General features: G+C 31.5%; 1 protein-coding gene across 2 annotated transcripts; it reads right to left on the bottom strand.

Moving 5' to 3' along the window:
* Positions 1-422: 422 nt before the first annotated feature.
* LOC146900169 (uncharacterized) lies at positions 423-11,228 on the bottom strand. 2 transcript variants are annotated; one of them, XM_085738133.1, is made up of 17 exons: positions 11,038-11,228; positions 10,756-10,876; positions 8,497-8,569; positions 8,222-8,343; positions 7,200-7,277; positions 6,240-6,359; positions 6,011-6,130; positions 3,367-3,502; positions 3,089-3,265; positions 2,279-2,434; positions 2,088-2,194; positions 1,886-1,976; positions 1,646-1,787; positions 1,393-1,552; positions 1,047-1,160; positions 836-962; positions 423-750 (listed from the first exon to the last, which is right to left on the bottom strand). In XM_085738133.1, exons 2-17 carry the CDS (start codon positions 10,863-10,865, stop codon positions 511-513), a joined length of 2,073 nt encoding a protein of 690 aa, XP_085594259.1. In that variant the 5' UTR covers positions 10,866-10,876; positions 11,038-11,228; the 3' UTR covers positions 423-510. The 2 variants fall into 2 exon arrangements, with proteins under 2 accessions (XP_085594259.1, XP_085594260.1); XM_085738134.1 differs by having other exon boundaries at positions 7,227-7,277.
* Between the last annotated feature and the right edge of the window lie 8,043 nt (positions 11,229-19,271).

Genomic DNA, 19,271 nt, shown 5'->3' with positions numbered 1-19,271 from the left:
AGCTTGCTATGTACTTGAAGAAATTATAAGCATACCTTCAAGATAAGTACTATTTACACATTTTAGAGTTTTTTTAGGGTTACAACGTAGGTTAGGTTAAGGTGAAATATGTTTGGAAAAGTAGACTAAAAACAAACTTGAAGTTAAATTATAAAACTATGGATTCCTAAACCGTAATGTATCATCAACCTTCCTTCTTTGTGCCAAAACTTGGAGTAGAACTATGGAAGAGTAAAATGAAAACCTTAATACCATAAGCAATTTTAAGTCCACAAATTAAAACCTTACCACCTAGAGCTGTCAAAAAATGTTGACACATAACGAAAATGAAATTTTTTGAATGAGTAATTTATTCTATAAATCAATTCTTCCTACTTTTTTTCTAATGAAAAAAAAGGCACCTATAATTCTGATGTACTATATTTGTAAAATGAAATATCCAATTGAGATGCACAAAGTAAAACTAAATTATATGGTCTATACAAAGTGCCAACAAGAAGTTGAACACAATCAAGTTTTAGGTGGTCGTTCTAAACGAATATAATCATACATAACTCCTTGAAATGGACTAAGAGCTTTTGATTGTCTCAGATAGAGGGTGTTCTTTCCTTTCACAAGAAGATCACTTGGCACATCAATGCTGAATAACCAATACAATCCATGAATTCCATGTCTTGCTATGGCATTGTCTCCTCCTATGTGCCCTGTAGCAAAGTGAGGTGGATATATGCTAGGATCATTGAACCGTACCTGATAATTTTTAAGGGCACACGTTAGTATTTCCCCTAAAATATTATGTTAACGTTAAAATGATTATAAAAACGAAATGATGTACCTGTAGATCAGCATCAGCAGCACTAGCCAAGGCAAGTTGTAGTGTGTAGTTTCCACTGATTATGTCATTTTTATGTTCAAATATAATTTGCCATGTTGTTGGTTCATATGTTTTATTTCCTTTGCTTCTGCAAAAAATACAATTTAGAGTTAAAATCCATCAAAATTTATAAAATATAGTAACAATTCTCAACATAAAACTTTATTATTACCTTGTAACATGAGCATAAAACCAATCTCTATACTTGTTAACACCAACAGTGTAAATAAGATCATCATTTGGATACATGTCAGTGTAACGTTCCCACAACCCATATTGCCTAAACCTGTAAAAAGTAAATATATACAATAAATTAAACATATAATTAAGGGTTAAATATATTCGTAGTCAAACTTTAGACTTTTAAGTTCAGTCCCTACATAAATTTTGGAGTGATATATTCACACCATTCCCAAAAGACAAACTCGAATTGATCAAAGCTCAAATTAGTCATACTAAATATTATGTGATCCATTTGAATTTCAACCAATTAAAAAAAAGATGAGTTTTGTACTAACTTGTCTCTGCGTTGTTCGGTGTACAATTTGTTCATGAGAGTAGGGTAAGGATCTGGTACATGAAACTCTGAAGCCAAGCGATTTGGAATCCCAATTTCCCAAATGGTTGGTCCATTTCTTGGAGGATTATATACAAGATAATTTAAGTTTATAACTCCTCCTACAAGTTCAAACAAAAAATTGTTAAAGGAAAATTATTCAAGATATAACCAATTTTTGTGCAAAATCTACAAGGCTGTAAAAAATATTTTACCTGGGGTAATAGTGATTGTACCATTATATTTGTAATCACCAATGAATCCAGGGACCCAACCATACAAATTATAATCACCTGGCACTATATTATTTATTTTAAAGTATCCCTTGGCATCAGATCGAGTCCAAAATTGATAGCCCTGTGATAAAAATAGATTATACATCAACTTATTGGAATAATTTTTTTCAATGAAAATAGCTTACAACTTATATGAAAAATAGTTTAATTACTACATACCTTGCTTTCTCTTTGCCATGATCCTGCATCTCCAGGCAAAGCTAGACCCACATAAGCATTAGTACCTTGAAATTTCCCTCCTTTGAAGTACCTTTTGACGCAAGAAAATGAATGAACATTAAATGGATGTTTATATTGCTTAATCTTATGAAATTAAAGAATGTAATGTAGATAGAAGTGTAACAAAGATATTAAAATGTACCAATCTTGGACTAGTAATCTTCCAAACACTGCTCCTCGTTGATTAGGTGGAATATAATCTTGTGATTTAGGAAAATCATAAGGCCAACTTTGGACTTCATTGGATAACTAATTAAATGTTTAAAGAAGTAATTAAAATTATTTGTCATTGACTTAAGAAATTAAACAATGTGGTTGGTGTGACTATAGTACCTGTTGTACAGCATCTGACCAGAGAGTTGCATTATCATTATTGCTTGAATCAGTGTTAAGGTAAATAAACACAGGGCCAAAAACTTTTTTATAAGTCTCTCCTTCTTGAAATGCCATGGTTACTTCCTTTCCAGCATAGTGGGTACTCACAAACATCTAAGCAAATAATAAAAATGAAAATCAAATATTATATTTTAACAATTTGACATTTCAATAAAATTTACTTATATATATATATATATATATATATATATATATATATATATTTAATTTTAGAACTTAAGTCATGAGAGACTCGACCCAAAAGACTAGTCAATTAGGTGGGAGAGACTCGAGACTTAAATTCACACTTTTAACACTCAATGTGAGACTCTTAACATTGTTACACCATTTATGAGCCGACTTTCACTCTAACAGTAACATCACATATAAAAACAACTTATAGTATATATAAAAACAATTTAACGTTATTTTATCTTTTGCTATGAAAATAACTTATTCAAGCTTATGCATAAGCATTTATAATGATATGCACTTGTTTTGTAAGCTGTAAATAAGTTTTTTTATCCAAACATACCCTTATAATGGTGCATATATTAGCATTTGTGGACATGTGAGACCTAGATTATCTACACTTAATCTCAACCATTATAATTATTTTGTTTTATAACTAAAATCTAGTTATCAAACAAACTTGCAAAATTAGAAACATTCACATACTACACCATGCATATATCAACTTAAAATTGGGATTTGTAATTTACTTATACCTTATTACTTAAGAGAATAATAACAAAAGTTGGGACATACCGAGAGAGTGATGGGTCCAACATGAGAAGTAAGATCTTGCTTGATGGGTCCACCATTACGAAATTCATTACTTGGTGTTATCATCCAAAAACCCACTGGTGGATCAGAATCAAAACTAATCCAACCATGAACAGTGTTATCTGTGTTCTCACATGAGTATTGATATTTATCATCCACCTGAACCCAACAAAATTATTTCATATTCATTCACGTGCATCTTTTAACCAAAAGTAAATTCCATATGCAAAAAAAGGAGAAAAAAAAGTGGTACCACTTACCTCTCCTCTAAATTGTGGGTTAATTGGTTTTGTTAATAGAACTGCTTCTTTGTAAGCAAGTACTTGACCTGTGTCTCTATCTCTCATTGTTGGCATGTTTCTTTGCCTTGTATCAGATAATGCCATGTACTTGAACCTGAGCCATTGATTTCCCATTAGAAAATGTTTTTTAAACTTTTTCCAAAAAAAAATGATGACACTGTAATTACTTTTTTAGTTTGTAATATAATTTTAGAATTTAATTTGTACTGTGTAAAACATTTGTACATTTGCAGCAACCATGTATATAGTGTAACAAATAGTTGCAATAGTTTGTCAATATATCAGAATTTTAAAGTAGTTCTTGATTATGCAGTCTATTATTCAAAATAGTTCATGACGTTAAAATACTCTATTAATACAATCATATCAGGTCATCATTATATTTATTTAGTGTCATATCAGTCTCAAAGTATTTACTTAACGTCATATCAGTTCTTTTGAAAAAAAATTACTATCAACATTGAAAGATTATTAACCCACTTAGGGCCTAGCGGTATTGGTTTGGGACCTAGGAATGTGCTCCTCCTTAAGGGTTTGTTTGGAAGATCAAAGAAAGTGAAAGGAAAGATTGTAAGTGGAAAGATTGTTGAAGGAATGAAAGTGAGTAGAAAGTGAATGGAAAGTGAGATGATTATTTAACTGTTTGATATGAAAGAAGGATGAAAGAAAGATAAAGGAAAAATAGATCTATGTATATTAAAATGACATAAATATCCTTACATTAAAAATTGATATTGTATTATATAAAGTAAAATATATTAATAAAAAAAACAAATAATAAATTAACGGCAGCATACATATATGTATAGTAGTAATAAATGTAATGTTAAAGGCTTAAATATAGAAATGGTCCCTGCAAATATCTGACGTTTTGGTTTTAGTCCCTATAAAAATATTTTTTTGGTTTTAGTCCCTGCAAATATAGAATATTTGGTTTTGGTCCTTGGTATTTTGTTTTAATCCTTGTAAAATCATTTCATTTTGAAATTGGTCCCTATAATATTCATTTTAGTCCTCATTTTGAGGGACTAAAATCAAATATTCTACATATTACAAGGACCAAATCCAATATGAATCAATTTTACAAGGACTGAAACAAAATACCAAGGACTAAAACCAAATTTTTTATATTTGCAAAGACTAAAACCAAAAAAATATTTTTACAGGGACTAAAACCAAAATGTCATATATTTGCAGGGACTATTTTCATATTTAAGCCAATGTTAATGGTGTGTTTGTTTCCAAGGAAAGATTGTGGGAAGGAGAGAAAGATGAGGGAAAGAAACATTTTCTCTAATTTGGAACTCTCTAGAAACCACTTTTTATGGGACCCACACCAGAAATCATTCCGCGCCAATATGGAGAGAAAGGCTGAGGAACAACCACTTTTTATCTGAAAAGTCCAAAACACCTTTACTTTTATTGCATTTTATTTGTGTTATTATTTCTTTGTTGTTTCTCTCTTTTTATTTTTTCAATTTGCCGTTTAATTGCACGTGAAGAAAAAACACCCCTATTTTTTTTTCAATTCCTTTGTTTTTTTTGAAGAAGCTAAATAGCCCACCTAATTTGGCACCGGAGAGAATCGAACCTGAGACCTTGCGGAGGAGCACACTCCCAAGACCCAAGCCAATACCACCAGGCTAACCCAAGTGGGTTTCAATTCCTTTGTTCTTTCTATCCCATCCTAATATATATATATATATATATATATATATATATATATATATATATATATATATATATTGTAAAGGGGTGTATATATTTAAGGGTATTCATGTCAATTAATAAATATATATCTTTCTTTCCTTCAACTTTCTATTCCACTTTCTTTTATACCAAACAACCAAAACAATCCTCTCACTTTCTATTCTTTTTCTTTCCTCATATAATCTTTCCTTACTCTTTCTTTCCTTTCACTTTCTTTGATCATCCAAACAGACCCTAAATGTCTGAACCAAAGTCACAGTTGAGAAAAAGCACATGCCATTAGAATTTTTTTTATTCAAATAATGGCAATATTGTAATTTTACAATTTTGGAACCCATGCAAAGCTTTCTTCGTGATTTGAGTGGAAAGTTTTAGAACATGGGCCCCACCAAACTGACACTTTCTTTCCACACTTACAAAGCAACCAAACAATGGAAGCACGTTTTTCAATAAACTTTTTTTCCTCTATTCTTTCTTTCCTTCTTGTTTCTGCAGTTCCAAACATAGCCTAAGGTTTCAGGTTTGATTATCTTCAGTGCCAATTTAAGTGGGCTAATTTAGTTTTTTCAAAAACATTGAAAGATTATTTTAACATGACAATATTTGGGCCAGCTAATGCAGACAATTTTAAAATTTTGATCTTATTAAAAGATTATTATAACTACTCATTTCATATTTAAGGACGGGGATGATGATTATTTGTACATATATTTTCAATCACCTATACTAGTATACCAGGCAACAGTTATTTGTTCACTCTTTAAAATTTGACACGTTCACATTCACGTGTTGTGTTTGTTTTTCATCTTTTAGCCAAATATATTTTAAAGTTTTTCTTGCATTGTAGAAAGCCCCTTGACTAATTGAGTTTGAATGAAAACATTTTAGTTACCTTTGTTGATTGAGTTTGAAAACATATCTAATTTGATCAACTTCAACTGCTGGCATTCCTTCAGGGCGATCAAATATTGCATATGAATAAAATCCTGAATCACCACTTCTGAAAATGTATCTGCACAAGTTCAAAAAAAATTAAAATAATTCACTTATATATATTTCCTAACCAAAAACAAATAAAATTATCCAAATTAATTTTGACTATAAGAAATTGAATAATCCACCTTTTGTCTATGTTTATAGGAACATCTTTGCCACTCATGGAGGATGTCCATGATCTTAAAAATGAAACCTCCACCTTATTCTCATCAGCTGCTATAACTGTAAAGTTTGTTCCATGGATTCTGCAGCATTGTCATAATTGTATGTTAGACCATTTACAATGGTCTGTTTAATCTCAGTTTCAACAAGAAAAAGCCATGCAATGTAGTGTTTAATGTGCAGGTGAAAGTGACATGGATGAGAGAGGTGTTTAACGCATTCAACACAATTGAATGCTTCAGACTTGCCACGCGTCGAAGCTTGATTCGATTAAATATGGAGCTTGCAGAACACGGGCAGACATGTCGCGTGGAAAGCATAACACAGAGAGAGAAAGAAGAATTGTGGAATGATTAAGGACAGGTGCTGCTTGCTGATTGGTTTCAAGATTTTTATATAAGAATAATAAATAAAAGGTGGTGGGGTAGAGTGTTGAATGAAAAAACCATTGGAGAGGTAAAAATTGAATGAGTGTTGAATTAAGAGAGAGAAGATGATGTGGAGTGTTAAAAAGTGAAAAAGTGGGTGTTGAAGGGTGTTGAATGTGTTGAACCACTGTAAATGGTCTTAGATGTTGGAATCATGATTTTGTTTAATACATTTTCTAGGAGTATTTTGTCCCAATCTCATTAGAAATAAGAGAAATGACATTTGAACATATATTTTGTGACAATTTTTAAACAACTCTTTGTCATAAAATTGTACAAATATCACTGCTTTGGAAATAATTGAAACAAACAAATTGTTTTGATTGAGTAGACAAAAAATATTTGAGATTTATTTTTATGGCATCACATTTTAGATATTTTTTTAAATAAACTTACACTTACGTTAGATCTTAAAATATTTTTACTAATACGATCGGATGTTGATGTAAAAAAATTATATTAATTGTCAATATAAATAAATGTGAAAAGTGATACCTTATTTTTGAAGGAAAAAAGTTATACCTTTGGAAGGTGCTAGGCTTTCCTACTTCATTCCAAACAACGTCGAAGTACCTGAAAATGTGATTAAAGAACACGTTATACTCGGTTCAATTTAAACCATCACCTTATTTATATTACTTTATTAATATGACACAAGTGATATTTGAACCTTATTTAGTCAAGGATTTGATCCCTTAGGATATATCAAGAGAGAGGTCAATATTTTGGGGTCTTCTTAACGAGTGCACTTGAGATATTATTTAAACATTCTAAATTAAGTAATTATTTTTTAAAAATGTTAAAGTTTTTAATTTCCAATGCACTTTATTACACAAACTTTCATAAAAAGATATCATTTAAACTTTTTTAACTAATGCCCTAGAGGCACTAGTTAACGTTTCAAATATCTTAAATAGATCTTAGTTACCAAAATGTTGATATTACTTCAAATATTGGATTTAATTTTAAAATAAAATAAAATGCATGGGGTAATTATTATTAAAATCAGTGACATTAATAATCAATATTTTATAATTTGAAGGATTACCACTAGACCGACCCGTTTTGAACAACTTGAAATTTCATTTATATAAATAGTTATTGTAAAAAAAGTTTTACACATAATTATATGAGCAAGACAAATTATGTATTTTTAACTCTTTAAATAATGTGTAATATATATAATTCGCGTAAAACCTTTTTTTTTTGCATACATGAAATAATACAATTAACTGTAAAACCCAATACTTGTACTCCCTCCATCCGGTCTTATTTATAAGAGAAAATTGGGTCGACAAAACTTGATGTATTTGGACTGAATTTTGAACCAGATACATCAACTTTTGTTGACCCAATTTTCTCTTATAAATAGGACCGGAGGTAGTAGTACATAAATATTTTTGTTTTTAGGGATCATAAATATTTAACTTTAATTTTATTCCAAACTTTACGTCATTATTTAAACCCAAACTTCAAATTAACAAATTGACTAGTTTGAATATGAAGTAGGAACATACCCTCTATCGTCTTCATCGTTTTCAGAATCAAGAATGTTGTCAATTCCATTATACGATATTGCAATGACGTGACCCTCGGGTCTTGACAAAGTCACAGAAACAATGCCATTGTCAATAACCAACTGAAAAAAATGTAAGTCAAAGAATATTTATTAAGGTCAAAAACCAAGCACTTGTTTCGGTTCACCAAACAAAGAAATCTAATTAAACAATTATTTTATTTAATTTATTTAATTTTGAATAATTAAACTTAACCAAAAGCAAGATAGTTTCACCTGTTGGGTGTCTTCTGTATTCAGCTTAACTATAGATGTTGCTCCTAAGCTATTGATCTTCTTTGGTCCTCCACTATAGATGAAAATAATGCATGGTAAGAAAAAATTTATAATAAAATTAATAAAAATACAATCATCATTATTAATAATGGAATACAAATCCTCTAATTTGAGTTCATCATACTTGGATTGAGAGTGAGTTTGACAGAATTACGGAATTAATATGATTTTATAATGTTAGTGTTACTTTAATTTTGTTAAACTCGTGATAAAATAAAATAAAATTTACTTACATTTGAATTCCAATATTAGAGCAATTAAAGAGAAATATTAACCAGTGTCTTTGAGGTTAATTTTTATGATCTAGTAAGTATTTATGAAAATACAATGAATATATTGGAAATCGAAATATGGAAATGCTGATTAATTTTTTTTTAGGGAATGTTAATTAAATTATGAAAACACAATCAAGATCGTATTTAATATTTAGTTGAAAAGTGGATCAAAAGAAATCAATCTTTTCTACAGTTGCATACATCATCAATGTGACTTATAGCTCTCAACAATACCAACATATTTTGAGTCAAAAAAAAGGACCATTTTTATACTCATAGCTGGTACAGGAACCTAAATAACTATGCTAAACCATGTTAATAGATTGCATATTTTTCTTCCTCACCCACTCTAAAAAAGTCATTTAAATGAAATGAGAGGGAGAGATAATGGGAGAGACACGGGAATAAAATTTGCTATCAAAGGTAGGGTGTGGTCATGAGTCTTGTAAAATAAGGCAAGAGAAAAGGCATAGTTCATGGTTAAATTGAGAAATATGTTACAAAAGTTCTTTGTGACCATAAAAAGTAAGCATTTAATTATTGATATATCAGCCTCCCCACTTTAGAAAGTAAAATGAATCACATTAACTATTGATAAATTATCAAATAAATGGTTGATGTATATGCATCACAATCACACAGTCGTGTAAAATATCAACTCTTGGTTTATTCATTTTACTATGTACTACTATTTAATTAATTTAGATTTAGATGAGCGACATACACAAGAAAAAAAAAATTAGATGAGCCATACCAAGCTTTACGTATGAAATTACAATTACTAATAATGGCATAGCATATGAACAGTGAAAATTAATGAAAATGACATAAATTAAGGTACATAGAAGAAATATTTCACAATTATTATTAGCAAATCATTATTAAAAATATTGATCTCTGAATTAGTGTATCTTTGAATTGACGTTAATTGTGGCAAAATTACGGCGACATCTTGATTTTGTTGAAAATCACATTGATTACCGTTGTTCTAAAAACCACTGCAAATAAAACAAGGGTCTTGCTAACCAGTGCCCTAAGGGCAATGGTTAAGGATTCCATTAATGGAAACTTTGTTTTGGAAATACAAGTTTTTACTTTTTTCTTAGCAATGATTACACCATTTTTCGATGCAAACTTACTTATTTTAGTACTTTAACCAATGTCACAAGGGCAATAGTTAGCATTTCCCATAAAACAAATATACTTCAAAAATTTAATGCATTAAGTGAGTGTTTGGTTTCGCGGTGATAACTTAACAAAAACCACATTTTGAAACTTCAATAAAATCACGGTGTCATCGTGATTTTGTGAAATCGATTCTGAATCCAAACATATGCAATAAAAGGCTATAATTAGGTAGCTATTTCATTAGAGTCCCTATCAAAGATATATGGGCTGCATGTTAAGACCATGTTGCAAGTAAAATGGATTCAAGAGGAAGGCATGTGAAACTAGTAAGTGTCGGAGAATGCAGGGGAAGGTGTTGATGCAAGAATAAATTCTTTTCACCATAACAATGGTTAACTTGCATAATATCCTTTCATTCCCAACAAGTTTAACAAAAAAAACAATTAACTTAAAATTTGAACCAAACAAAAACACCAACATATAAAGATAAATAGATAATACATTATAAAAGACATGGAATTCTAAAGTTCTCATGTGAGAATCACAAAAGACAAACAAACCGTGACTCTTTTTGTTTTTCTTAAACCCTCTCTTTCTCTTTCATTCTGACTCTTTTTATTTAATAAATATAATAACTTTTCATGAAAAGAATAAAAACAACAACAAAACAAACATAGAATGTTATCCTTTTTAATGCTCTCATGCTTCTTTTTCCTTAATGTTTTCTCTGACACATGAAAAGAAAAACACAAAATAAAAAAGTTTTAATGCTATAAAGAGGAAGAAGAAGAAGAACCTTGATGATGTATTCTGAGAACAAGCACATAGCAAGAAACAAAACTTCACAATCATTCCAAACCACCAAAAGAAGATAACATTATTGTTCTTCTTACTCAACATCTTCATCTTCTCTTAACCTACAAAAGTAAAAATTTGAAGCTGCATTTCATCAGAAACATAATTCAAGGCTAAAATAGAAGAAAATAGTTAAAAAATTTAATGCTATTAAACTACCATACCATATATAAATGTAATTGATAATTAACAAGAAAGGAAATGTTGAAAGACATGGACGAACCTTAGAATATAAATATATTAATTTTCTTCATGAAAAAAAAAATAAAACCATAGGAGATGAAAGAATAAAAGACCAAGTGAGATTTTTTTGTTTTCTCCTATGATATGTTTGTGTGATTCTATTCTCTCTCCCTCTCTGTCTTTGTTAATATGTTTGGAACCTTAATATATATTTAAAACGTCCAAACATTTACATAATGGCTAGTTAATGGCTCTTATATATAGTATATAGAAATATATAACGGACCTCAATGACCAAGTCTAGTTAGCTTCAATTTCATGTTACAAAATATTTTCAACTTCTCTTTTTCTTTTTTTCTTTCTTTGGTCTAAATGTGTCTGGCAAACCCCTTCCCATCAATTTCCACAATTTCAAGTTAAGGAAATCTTTCCATTCAAAACAAATAAAGTTAAGGAAATCTTTCCTTCAACGTAGAACATCGTCCACTTTCTTGACCAAAAAAAAAAAAGAACATGGTCACTTTTGAATGTCATAAATTTAAATTAATCACTACCGGTTAATTAATTTATTTATTTAATTTATCATATAAATAAAATAGATTAGCATATTCAAATATTAAGAATGAAAATTAATTATGATATTTTTTGACAAATTATGATTAATTATTATTATAGCACAAATTATGATTAATTCTTCAAGAATTCAAATAACACAATATTTGTTCTATGAAAAATAAAACCAGTGCAACAGAAAAATAAGTGTGAAAGTAAAACTAGTGTTATTAGCAATTAATGCTAATTGGCCACACTTTCCCTCTTCAAAATATTCACCGCCGGGTTTGGCGCTGTAGAAGAAGATATGAGAAAAAACGTATGACCATAATTAAACAAAAATGTTGACCAAACAAAAAAAATAAACTTTTTGACCATTAACCAAAGTACCAAACAATTCAGCTTAAATGGTAAATAAGCTTCACCATGGACGAGTTATCCAAGAGAATTCGAGTTTGATTCCTGAGTGAAACAATTTTTTGCTAAATTATTCTTACTTCACGAACGAACTCCAAAATTGTTAGGACTCGTTTTCCCCCGACAATTGGAGAGTTACCACCCAGTAAAACTTTTTGACCGCTTGAAGAGTTAAAATCAAACTAAACTAAAGAATAAATGTTGACCACAATTTTCCCCTAAATAAATAAAATATGTTTTCGTAACAAAAATGTTGACCACAATTTTCCCCTAAATAAATAAAATATGTTTTCGTTAATGAAGTTGTTTATGCCGTTATACCAAAAGGTTGACAAAAGACAGGTGATTTGGTGAAAATTGGTATTAAAGTACTACTTGCCCCCGAAGAACTTCTAGTTCTAGTCTGATTATATTCCTGCTACTAACATGGAGGCTTTTGATGTGTACCTAATTTTTAATGGTTGAAAATATTTCACATGATGTTTAGATTAAATGCATCACCAACTTTTTTATCCTTAAGTTTGCATGATACATGGGTTAACCTACATAAAACATATTAAATCAAACAAATTAAAGTGATTAACAAATTTAAGTTGAAAATTACTCGTTGACGAAAATTCGAGTTCAAATCATAACTTAAAAATCATTCTTCGAACTTTATTTACCACCTAACTCTGAATTGATCTCTGAATTACCATATCATTTCCTTAAAAACTAGAGAGTTAAATAGTTAAAAAAAACTTGTATTTTCTCTGTTCTTAAATACATGTCACAATTTTACAATATAAATTTTTCACGTAACTTACTTTGATCATATTTATTAACTAATATATAATTATAAATGTTAGATGTAAGATGTTCGATTTGTCTCAATATATATTTTCAAAATATCAAATTTTTATAATTTTTTAATAATCAAAATTTTATATTGACTCATATGAAGTACTTAATTTCGACATGTATTTAAAATGATGAAGTATTTTGTAAGAAAATGCCTACTTAGTACACGTGTGTATACAAGAAAAATCTAAAATGCTTTTGTGGAAGAAAGTTAAGAAGAGCTTTCAAAATTTCAGAAACCAAATTGAAAGTAAAGAAAAAGTCTTTATAAAGCTGAGAAAAATAATTATTGGAACCGCTACGATACAAAGTTGGCAACCAAAACCAACGTTATGTCATGGTATACTCAACATAGAGTCAATAGTGCCCTCAAACTATGTGAATGGCACCAACCACTCCTTTCTGGACACAGTTTACCAACAAAAGTTCCTCCCGTGACACTTTTTCTTAAGGCTACTCATCAATCTGAACCATAACATGATCTTAAAATAAATTATCTAGGATGAGGACCATTGATATTAAAAATTAGACATCAAATAATTGAGCTAATTTTTTTATGGCTTGGATAATTTGGTAACATAAAAGTTGTTGAAACTGTATTCTAAATCTAATTCAAGATACAAACTTTTGTCGATGATTCATTTCAAAATATGTGCAACTATATAAGCTATATCAATTTTTTTTTAAGAAGCTAAACAAAATATATTAAAAAATCAACATAAGGTTCCCGTGAACTTAGTTCAGTTTGTAAGGACAATGCATAATATATGCAAGGTCCGGGGTTCGAACTCCGGACTCCACATAAAAAAACAAAAACCAACATAAGTTCATCTAGCACAAGGTGTACCAAAAGAAGTTAAAGTATCCAAAAATTACAAAAAGATGATCCACATGCTACCACAAAGTAGGGGTGGCAAAACGGTATCAACCCGTCGGGCGGGCCCGTTTAGCCTACTATTTTGGCGGGCTGAGTCAAAGTTTTGAACTCGCTTTCTATAGTTGGCTCGCCCCGCTTAACTCATTGAAAAAACGGGGAGGGGTGGGCAGGTCCCCTTAACTTTTTTTATTTTGTTTAAGCTTATTTTATCCTTTTAGATTTATTTTGGTTGTTAAATTTGTTTTATGGTGTAGATTTGTTTTATGTGGATTGATTTTCCTTATTTTGCTATTAAGTATAATGTTGAGTTCGACAATTCGTTAATTATATTGTTTTTACCACAAGTTTATTTGATGCCTATTCATTTATTTTTTTTATGATAAAAGCAATATAGTTTTTTTTTAACAATTAAATTGTAAAAAAATGCATTAAAATTTTTTCTCTAAAAAACAACTTTTTTGTTTGACGGGGCCGACCCGCCAACTCGTTTGTCCGCCACAAAATGGGACGGGGTGAGATTTTGGACTCGGTCACCTAAGTTGACTTGGCTCCTCTCGTCCCATTTTAAGCGGGCTTAGACGTTGACAGGTTTGAAGACTCGTTTTATTCACTCTCATTTTTAATTCATTTTGAAATGTAATTTCTTTTGAAAGTAAATTATTGATTTGAATTTACTTTCGTGTGGAAAATAGGTATTTTAAGTTATATTTTTTCTCCTTTGAAAAAAAAAATATGTTTGATGTTTGTTCTTTTTTATACGAAAGATTGATTTTGAAATGTTAACATTTAAAAAAAAATGTTGTGAATTTTCTTCTTTTTCCACTAACTTTATCTGATGATGTAGCATTAGGGATGAGAACAGGCCAGATAATTTGACAGGGGCCTACGGTTTAGCCTATTTAAAGTCTAACTCGGCTCTGCTCGTTTAATAAGAAGGCTAGTCTCAAGCTTTTTATAAAGTCTATTTAATTAAATAGGTTATGCTAAGGCTCACAAAAAAGCATATTAATTCTATCAGGCCAGCCTATTAGGCTTTTTATATATATAATATCTCTTCCATTATTAATATTGTTGAACTTTTTTTTTTTATAAACTCAAGTCTTTATATGATTTGGTTATTTAGCAGGTATGTTAGTATGATTAGACCTTCATAAATGTTTTCGTTATTTAGTAACAGACATATTCGTGTGTTTTAGACCTTCATAAGATTTGGCTTATTTAGTAGTAGGCTTATAGGAGTGGTTATGCACGATTTAGCTATTTGAAGATAATTTTCAAGGAGCGTTAGACACAAGAGGCCTACAATGTTGGTGATAGGGTTGAGATGTTGCAGATACGAGACCAGGCTTTCCGCATATATTTGTTCTACTTGGTGGATATCACGCTATTCACTAACAAGAGCGTCCACTATGTGGGTGTTGCTTATCTGAAGTACTTCATAGACTTGGAGTTTGTCTCTGATTATGCATGGAGAGCTGCTGCATTTTCACACATGTACATTGAGCTTAACAATGTCTCTCATTACAAGACTAAGCATCTGTTAGGATACTAATCTTTATTGCAGGTATAAATAAACAAGTATGTATGTTTATTCATTTGTATGTCTTGATTGTTTGTATATTTATATGTGATTGTCTTTGTTGCAGACTTGGGTATTTCTGCATCCACGCGTCATGATGTATCTATCGCTCATGGGTATGTCTACACCAGACGAATACATACAACATCTGGATTAGCTGGATCTGGCAAGTGTTATCATGGCCCCGTATGGTGAACACCGTCATGCATATCCGTTCGAGCAGGCAACCTTTACTCTAGATGGCTCAGATACGGTATCTGCAGGGTGAGATATCTACCGGAGCGGGAGCTTTGCCAGTTTAGGCGCATCTAGACCATCCCTAGACATCCATATGAGAGTGCATCTCCCCACATGGAGATCAGCTATCGTTATGCGCAGGGCTGGCCCTAGGCATAGGCCGGGGGTGCGAAGGCCTAGGGCCCATGCCATTAGGGGGCCCTAAAAAAAAAATATGTTGGGGAGTGTATATAGAAATATTTGGTGTATTAGGGGTTTATATAGCAAAGTTCACTAAAGGCCCAAATATTTACATGATGGAGAATTGGGCTCAAGTCTGTTAATGTTTTAGGCCCTTTTGGCGATATTTGCTATATATACACTCGTATAACACAAATATTTCTATTTACACCCTCCCTGTAAAAAAAATTGGATTTTCTAAATAATGTGCCAAAAAATTAATTATGGGAGAAATTAGCGATCTTTTTTTGGGCCTTTATTCCAAATAATGTTCCTCAGTAATATTAAAAATATTGGTGATATTTATTATCCAAGAAATTTGGATAATTTTCATAACAAAACAAATTATATTTTAGTTGAAAATGAGCCTACAGAATTAATCTTAATTTTGTATTTCTAATTAAGGTTCCAAAAAAATAAATTATATCAATAGTAATTTCAACTTTCTTGAATTGATTGAAAGGATTGCAAATTTGAATATGATATTGCAACATCATGCGAGACGCATTCAAGATCATGAAACCGATGTGAGACGCATTCTTGATCATTTCACATGTGCTATTATTCTTTTCTATGGTATTTTATTTTGTTTTGGTGTCTATAAAGTATTTGATTTATTTTCAGATGTTGTCTAAAAAATATTATTTGGTAGTCAAAAAAGGGAAAAAAACCAAAATGAAGAGCTAATAAAATCACAACAATGAGTTAAAAAAATTTATGACGTATTATATAAGGGGCCCTTTTATCATATTATGCCTAAGGCCCGTAAGACTCTAGGAACGGCCCTGGTTATGCGCACCAACTTGATCATGTGCTGACAGATCAGCAGTTGGGGCTCCCTGCTAGGCAGGGTGTGGAGGCAGACCAAGGATACATAAGATGGTTTTATCTCATCTCCCATCCATGCATGATTCTTTCGGACGAGGATGTTCTTGTCCCGAGGTCACCAGAGCAGGAGGCCCTTGTTGAGATTGTTGTTGAGCAGGATGAAGAGCAAGGGTGCTTGGATCTGGCTGGAAGGTTGGGGCGTATTAGAGACAATGTCTATGCTATCATGGTCAGTGGTGTGGTGGAGCAAGGATCTGAGGAATGACTTCATTTGGAAGAAATCTTGGGAGAGGTTCATGGAGGGTGGGTTTATTGCCATAGGCGTGATGTTCAGGGCGGCAGGGGTGGCATGGGTTGATTTTATGTTGTTGTTGATTTTCTGTTGTTGATTCAACATTTCGATATGTTGTTGATTTTATGTTTGAACATTTTGTTTGTTTTGTAACAATTGGATAATTTCCGTTTTAAATTTAATGTTGTCAAAATTGTGTTGTTTCTTATTGTTATATCATGTTTATATCAAGAATGCATGTTTATTTCGTTTATGTCGTTTAGAAGCAATTTAATTGTCAAATGCATGTCTCAGCTAAAACAAAGCACTTATGTCTCTGTGCTAATATATTTCAGATTATATAATCCGAAACGTTTTTTTTTTACTCCAAAGTTTGACATTTTATGGGGTGTTTGACACTTTTCGAATTTTATATTCAAAAACTGACTAAAAGTGTTCGAATTTTATAATCCGAATTGTTCCAATGTACTTCAGGATCAAGGTGCTTCAGGTTCCAACATTTTCTGAATGTTTCAGATTTTATAATCTAAAACTAGTTCGGATTATATAATCCGAACCAAGGGTATTTGTGGAGGAAAAAAGGGCGCGTGAGAATGTCATAGATGAAAAAAGTAATAATCTATACTTTTTGAAGTATGCCAGACTTACGCCTTACACAACCCGGCCCGACCTAACCCATTTTCATCCCTACGTAGCATAGATAAACATTTTTTTAATGACGGAGATATAAACTTATTTATCATATATAATATATAAAAAAAAAAAGGCATTTTCACACATGCGATATATTAAGAATGTAGTAGAAAGGAGAAAATGATTCATTAACGTGTGAATGAAGGTACATCAAGTATATATACAATTCTTATTGTACTACATGTATTGTAAAAGTACTACAAGACTAAGCTATTGTACTGCATCAGTTAAGCTATTGTACTGCATCAGCTTGTAACTTGCACTGTAAGGAATTGTTGTCTTCATGCTTAGTATCCTTATCATTTCTATTGTGTAATAGCCCCCCACAAGATGGAGATTGGTAGATGTCTAACAATCCCAACTTGGAAAGTAAAATGTTGAAGGGCTGTGGAAATAAGGATTTTGTGAAAAAATCTGCCAGCTGATCATGTGTAGTTACGGGCAAAAGCTTGAACAGACCAGCATGAAGCTTTTCCCTCACAATGTGGCAGTCAATCTCAAGATGTTTTGTGCGTTCATGGAAAACAGGATTGGCTGCAATGTGTATGGCGCTCTGATTGTCACAATACAATACAGGAGGCTTCACACATTCAATATGAAGATCATTGAGCAAATATATCAACCATTGAAGTTCACATGTTGCAGATGCCATTGCTCTATACTCTGCCTCTAAAGAAGACCTAGATACAGTAGGTTGTTTCTTTGTTTTCCAAGATATAAGAGATTGACCCAAAAAGAAACATTGTCCTGAGATGGAACGTCTGGTATCTTTGCATCCTGCCCAGTCAGCATCAGTGTACCCCTGAATGCGTAAGCCTGAGGACCTGGGAAAGAAAAGGCCACGACCTGGAGAAACTTTAAGGTATCTAAGAACCCTCAAAGCTGCATTGTAATGGGTTTGTGTAGGTTTGCTGAGAAATTGACTAAGTTGCTGAGTGATGAAAGTGATGTCTGGTCTGGTTGTGTTCAAATAGATTAATCTTCCCACCAATCTCCTATAAGCAGAAATGTCACTATAAAGAGGAGAGGTATCATTATATAGCTTGATGGAAGGATCAGAAGGTGTGTTAACTGGTTTGGAACCAAGTAAACCTGAGTCAGTTAACAAATCCAGACAATATTTTCTTTGACACAAAGAAATACCATTTTGAGAATGAGCAACTTCTAGTCCCAAGAAATATTTCAATTTACCAAGATCTTTAATTTTGAAAGCTTGATTGAGAATATTCTTGATAAAACTGATCTCAGCAAGGGAATCACCAGCAAGGATGATATCATCAACATAAACAAGAAGCACTGTGAAACTATCAGAAACCTTCTTAGTGAATAAAGAAGCATCTGAAGTTGCCTGTTTGTAGCCATTGCTGATAAGAAGACAAGTTAATTTTTCATACCATTTCCTACTGGCTTGTTTGAGTCCATAGAGGGATTTAGAAAGCTTACAAACTTGATTAGGTTTTGAAGTAGTAACACCTGGTGGTATAGTCATGTATACATCTTCATGAAGATCTCCATGAAGAAAAGCATTGTTGACATCAAGTTGGTGCAAAAACCAGTGATTGATGGATGCCAAAGCTATAACCAATCTCACAGTTGTGACCTTTGCAACAGGTGAAAAAGTATCAAAATAGTCTAAGCCTTCAATTTGATTATATCCCTTGGCTACCAAACGTGCTTTGTATCTCTCAATAGAGCCATCAGCATTATGCTTCACCTTATAAACCCATCTGCACCCTATAG

Source organism: Medicago sativa, chromosome 8, assembly GCF_051527215.1.
Source record: "Medicago sativa cultivar Bolivia chromosome 8, Bolivia_mono, whole genome shotgun sequence".
NCBI lineage: Eukaryota > Viridiplantae > Streptophyta > Magnoliopsida > Fabales > Fabaceae > Medicago > Medicago sativa.
The sequence above is the reverse complement of the archived record's forward strand: the minus strand, read 5'-3'. Positions and strand labels throughout refer to the sequence as shown.

Bases quoted from the DNA above. Each gene is read 5' to 3' on its own strand.
- LOC146900169 (XM_085738133.1), bottom strand. From the start codon at position 10,865: ATGAAGATGTTGAGTAAGAAGAACAATAATGTTATCTTCTTTTGGTGG. The intron at 8,344-8,496 runs GTGAAACTATCT...CATTTTTTTCAG, and splicing joins ATACAGAAGACACCCAACAG to TTGGTTATTGACAATGGCAT. The intron at 1,977-2,087 runs GTACATTTTAAT...TTGCGTCAAAAG, and splicing joins AGATTACTAGTCCAAGATTG to GTACTTCAAAGGAGGGAAAT.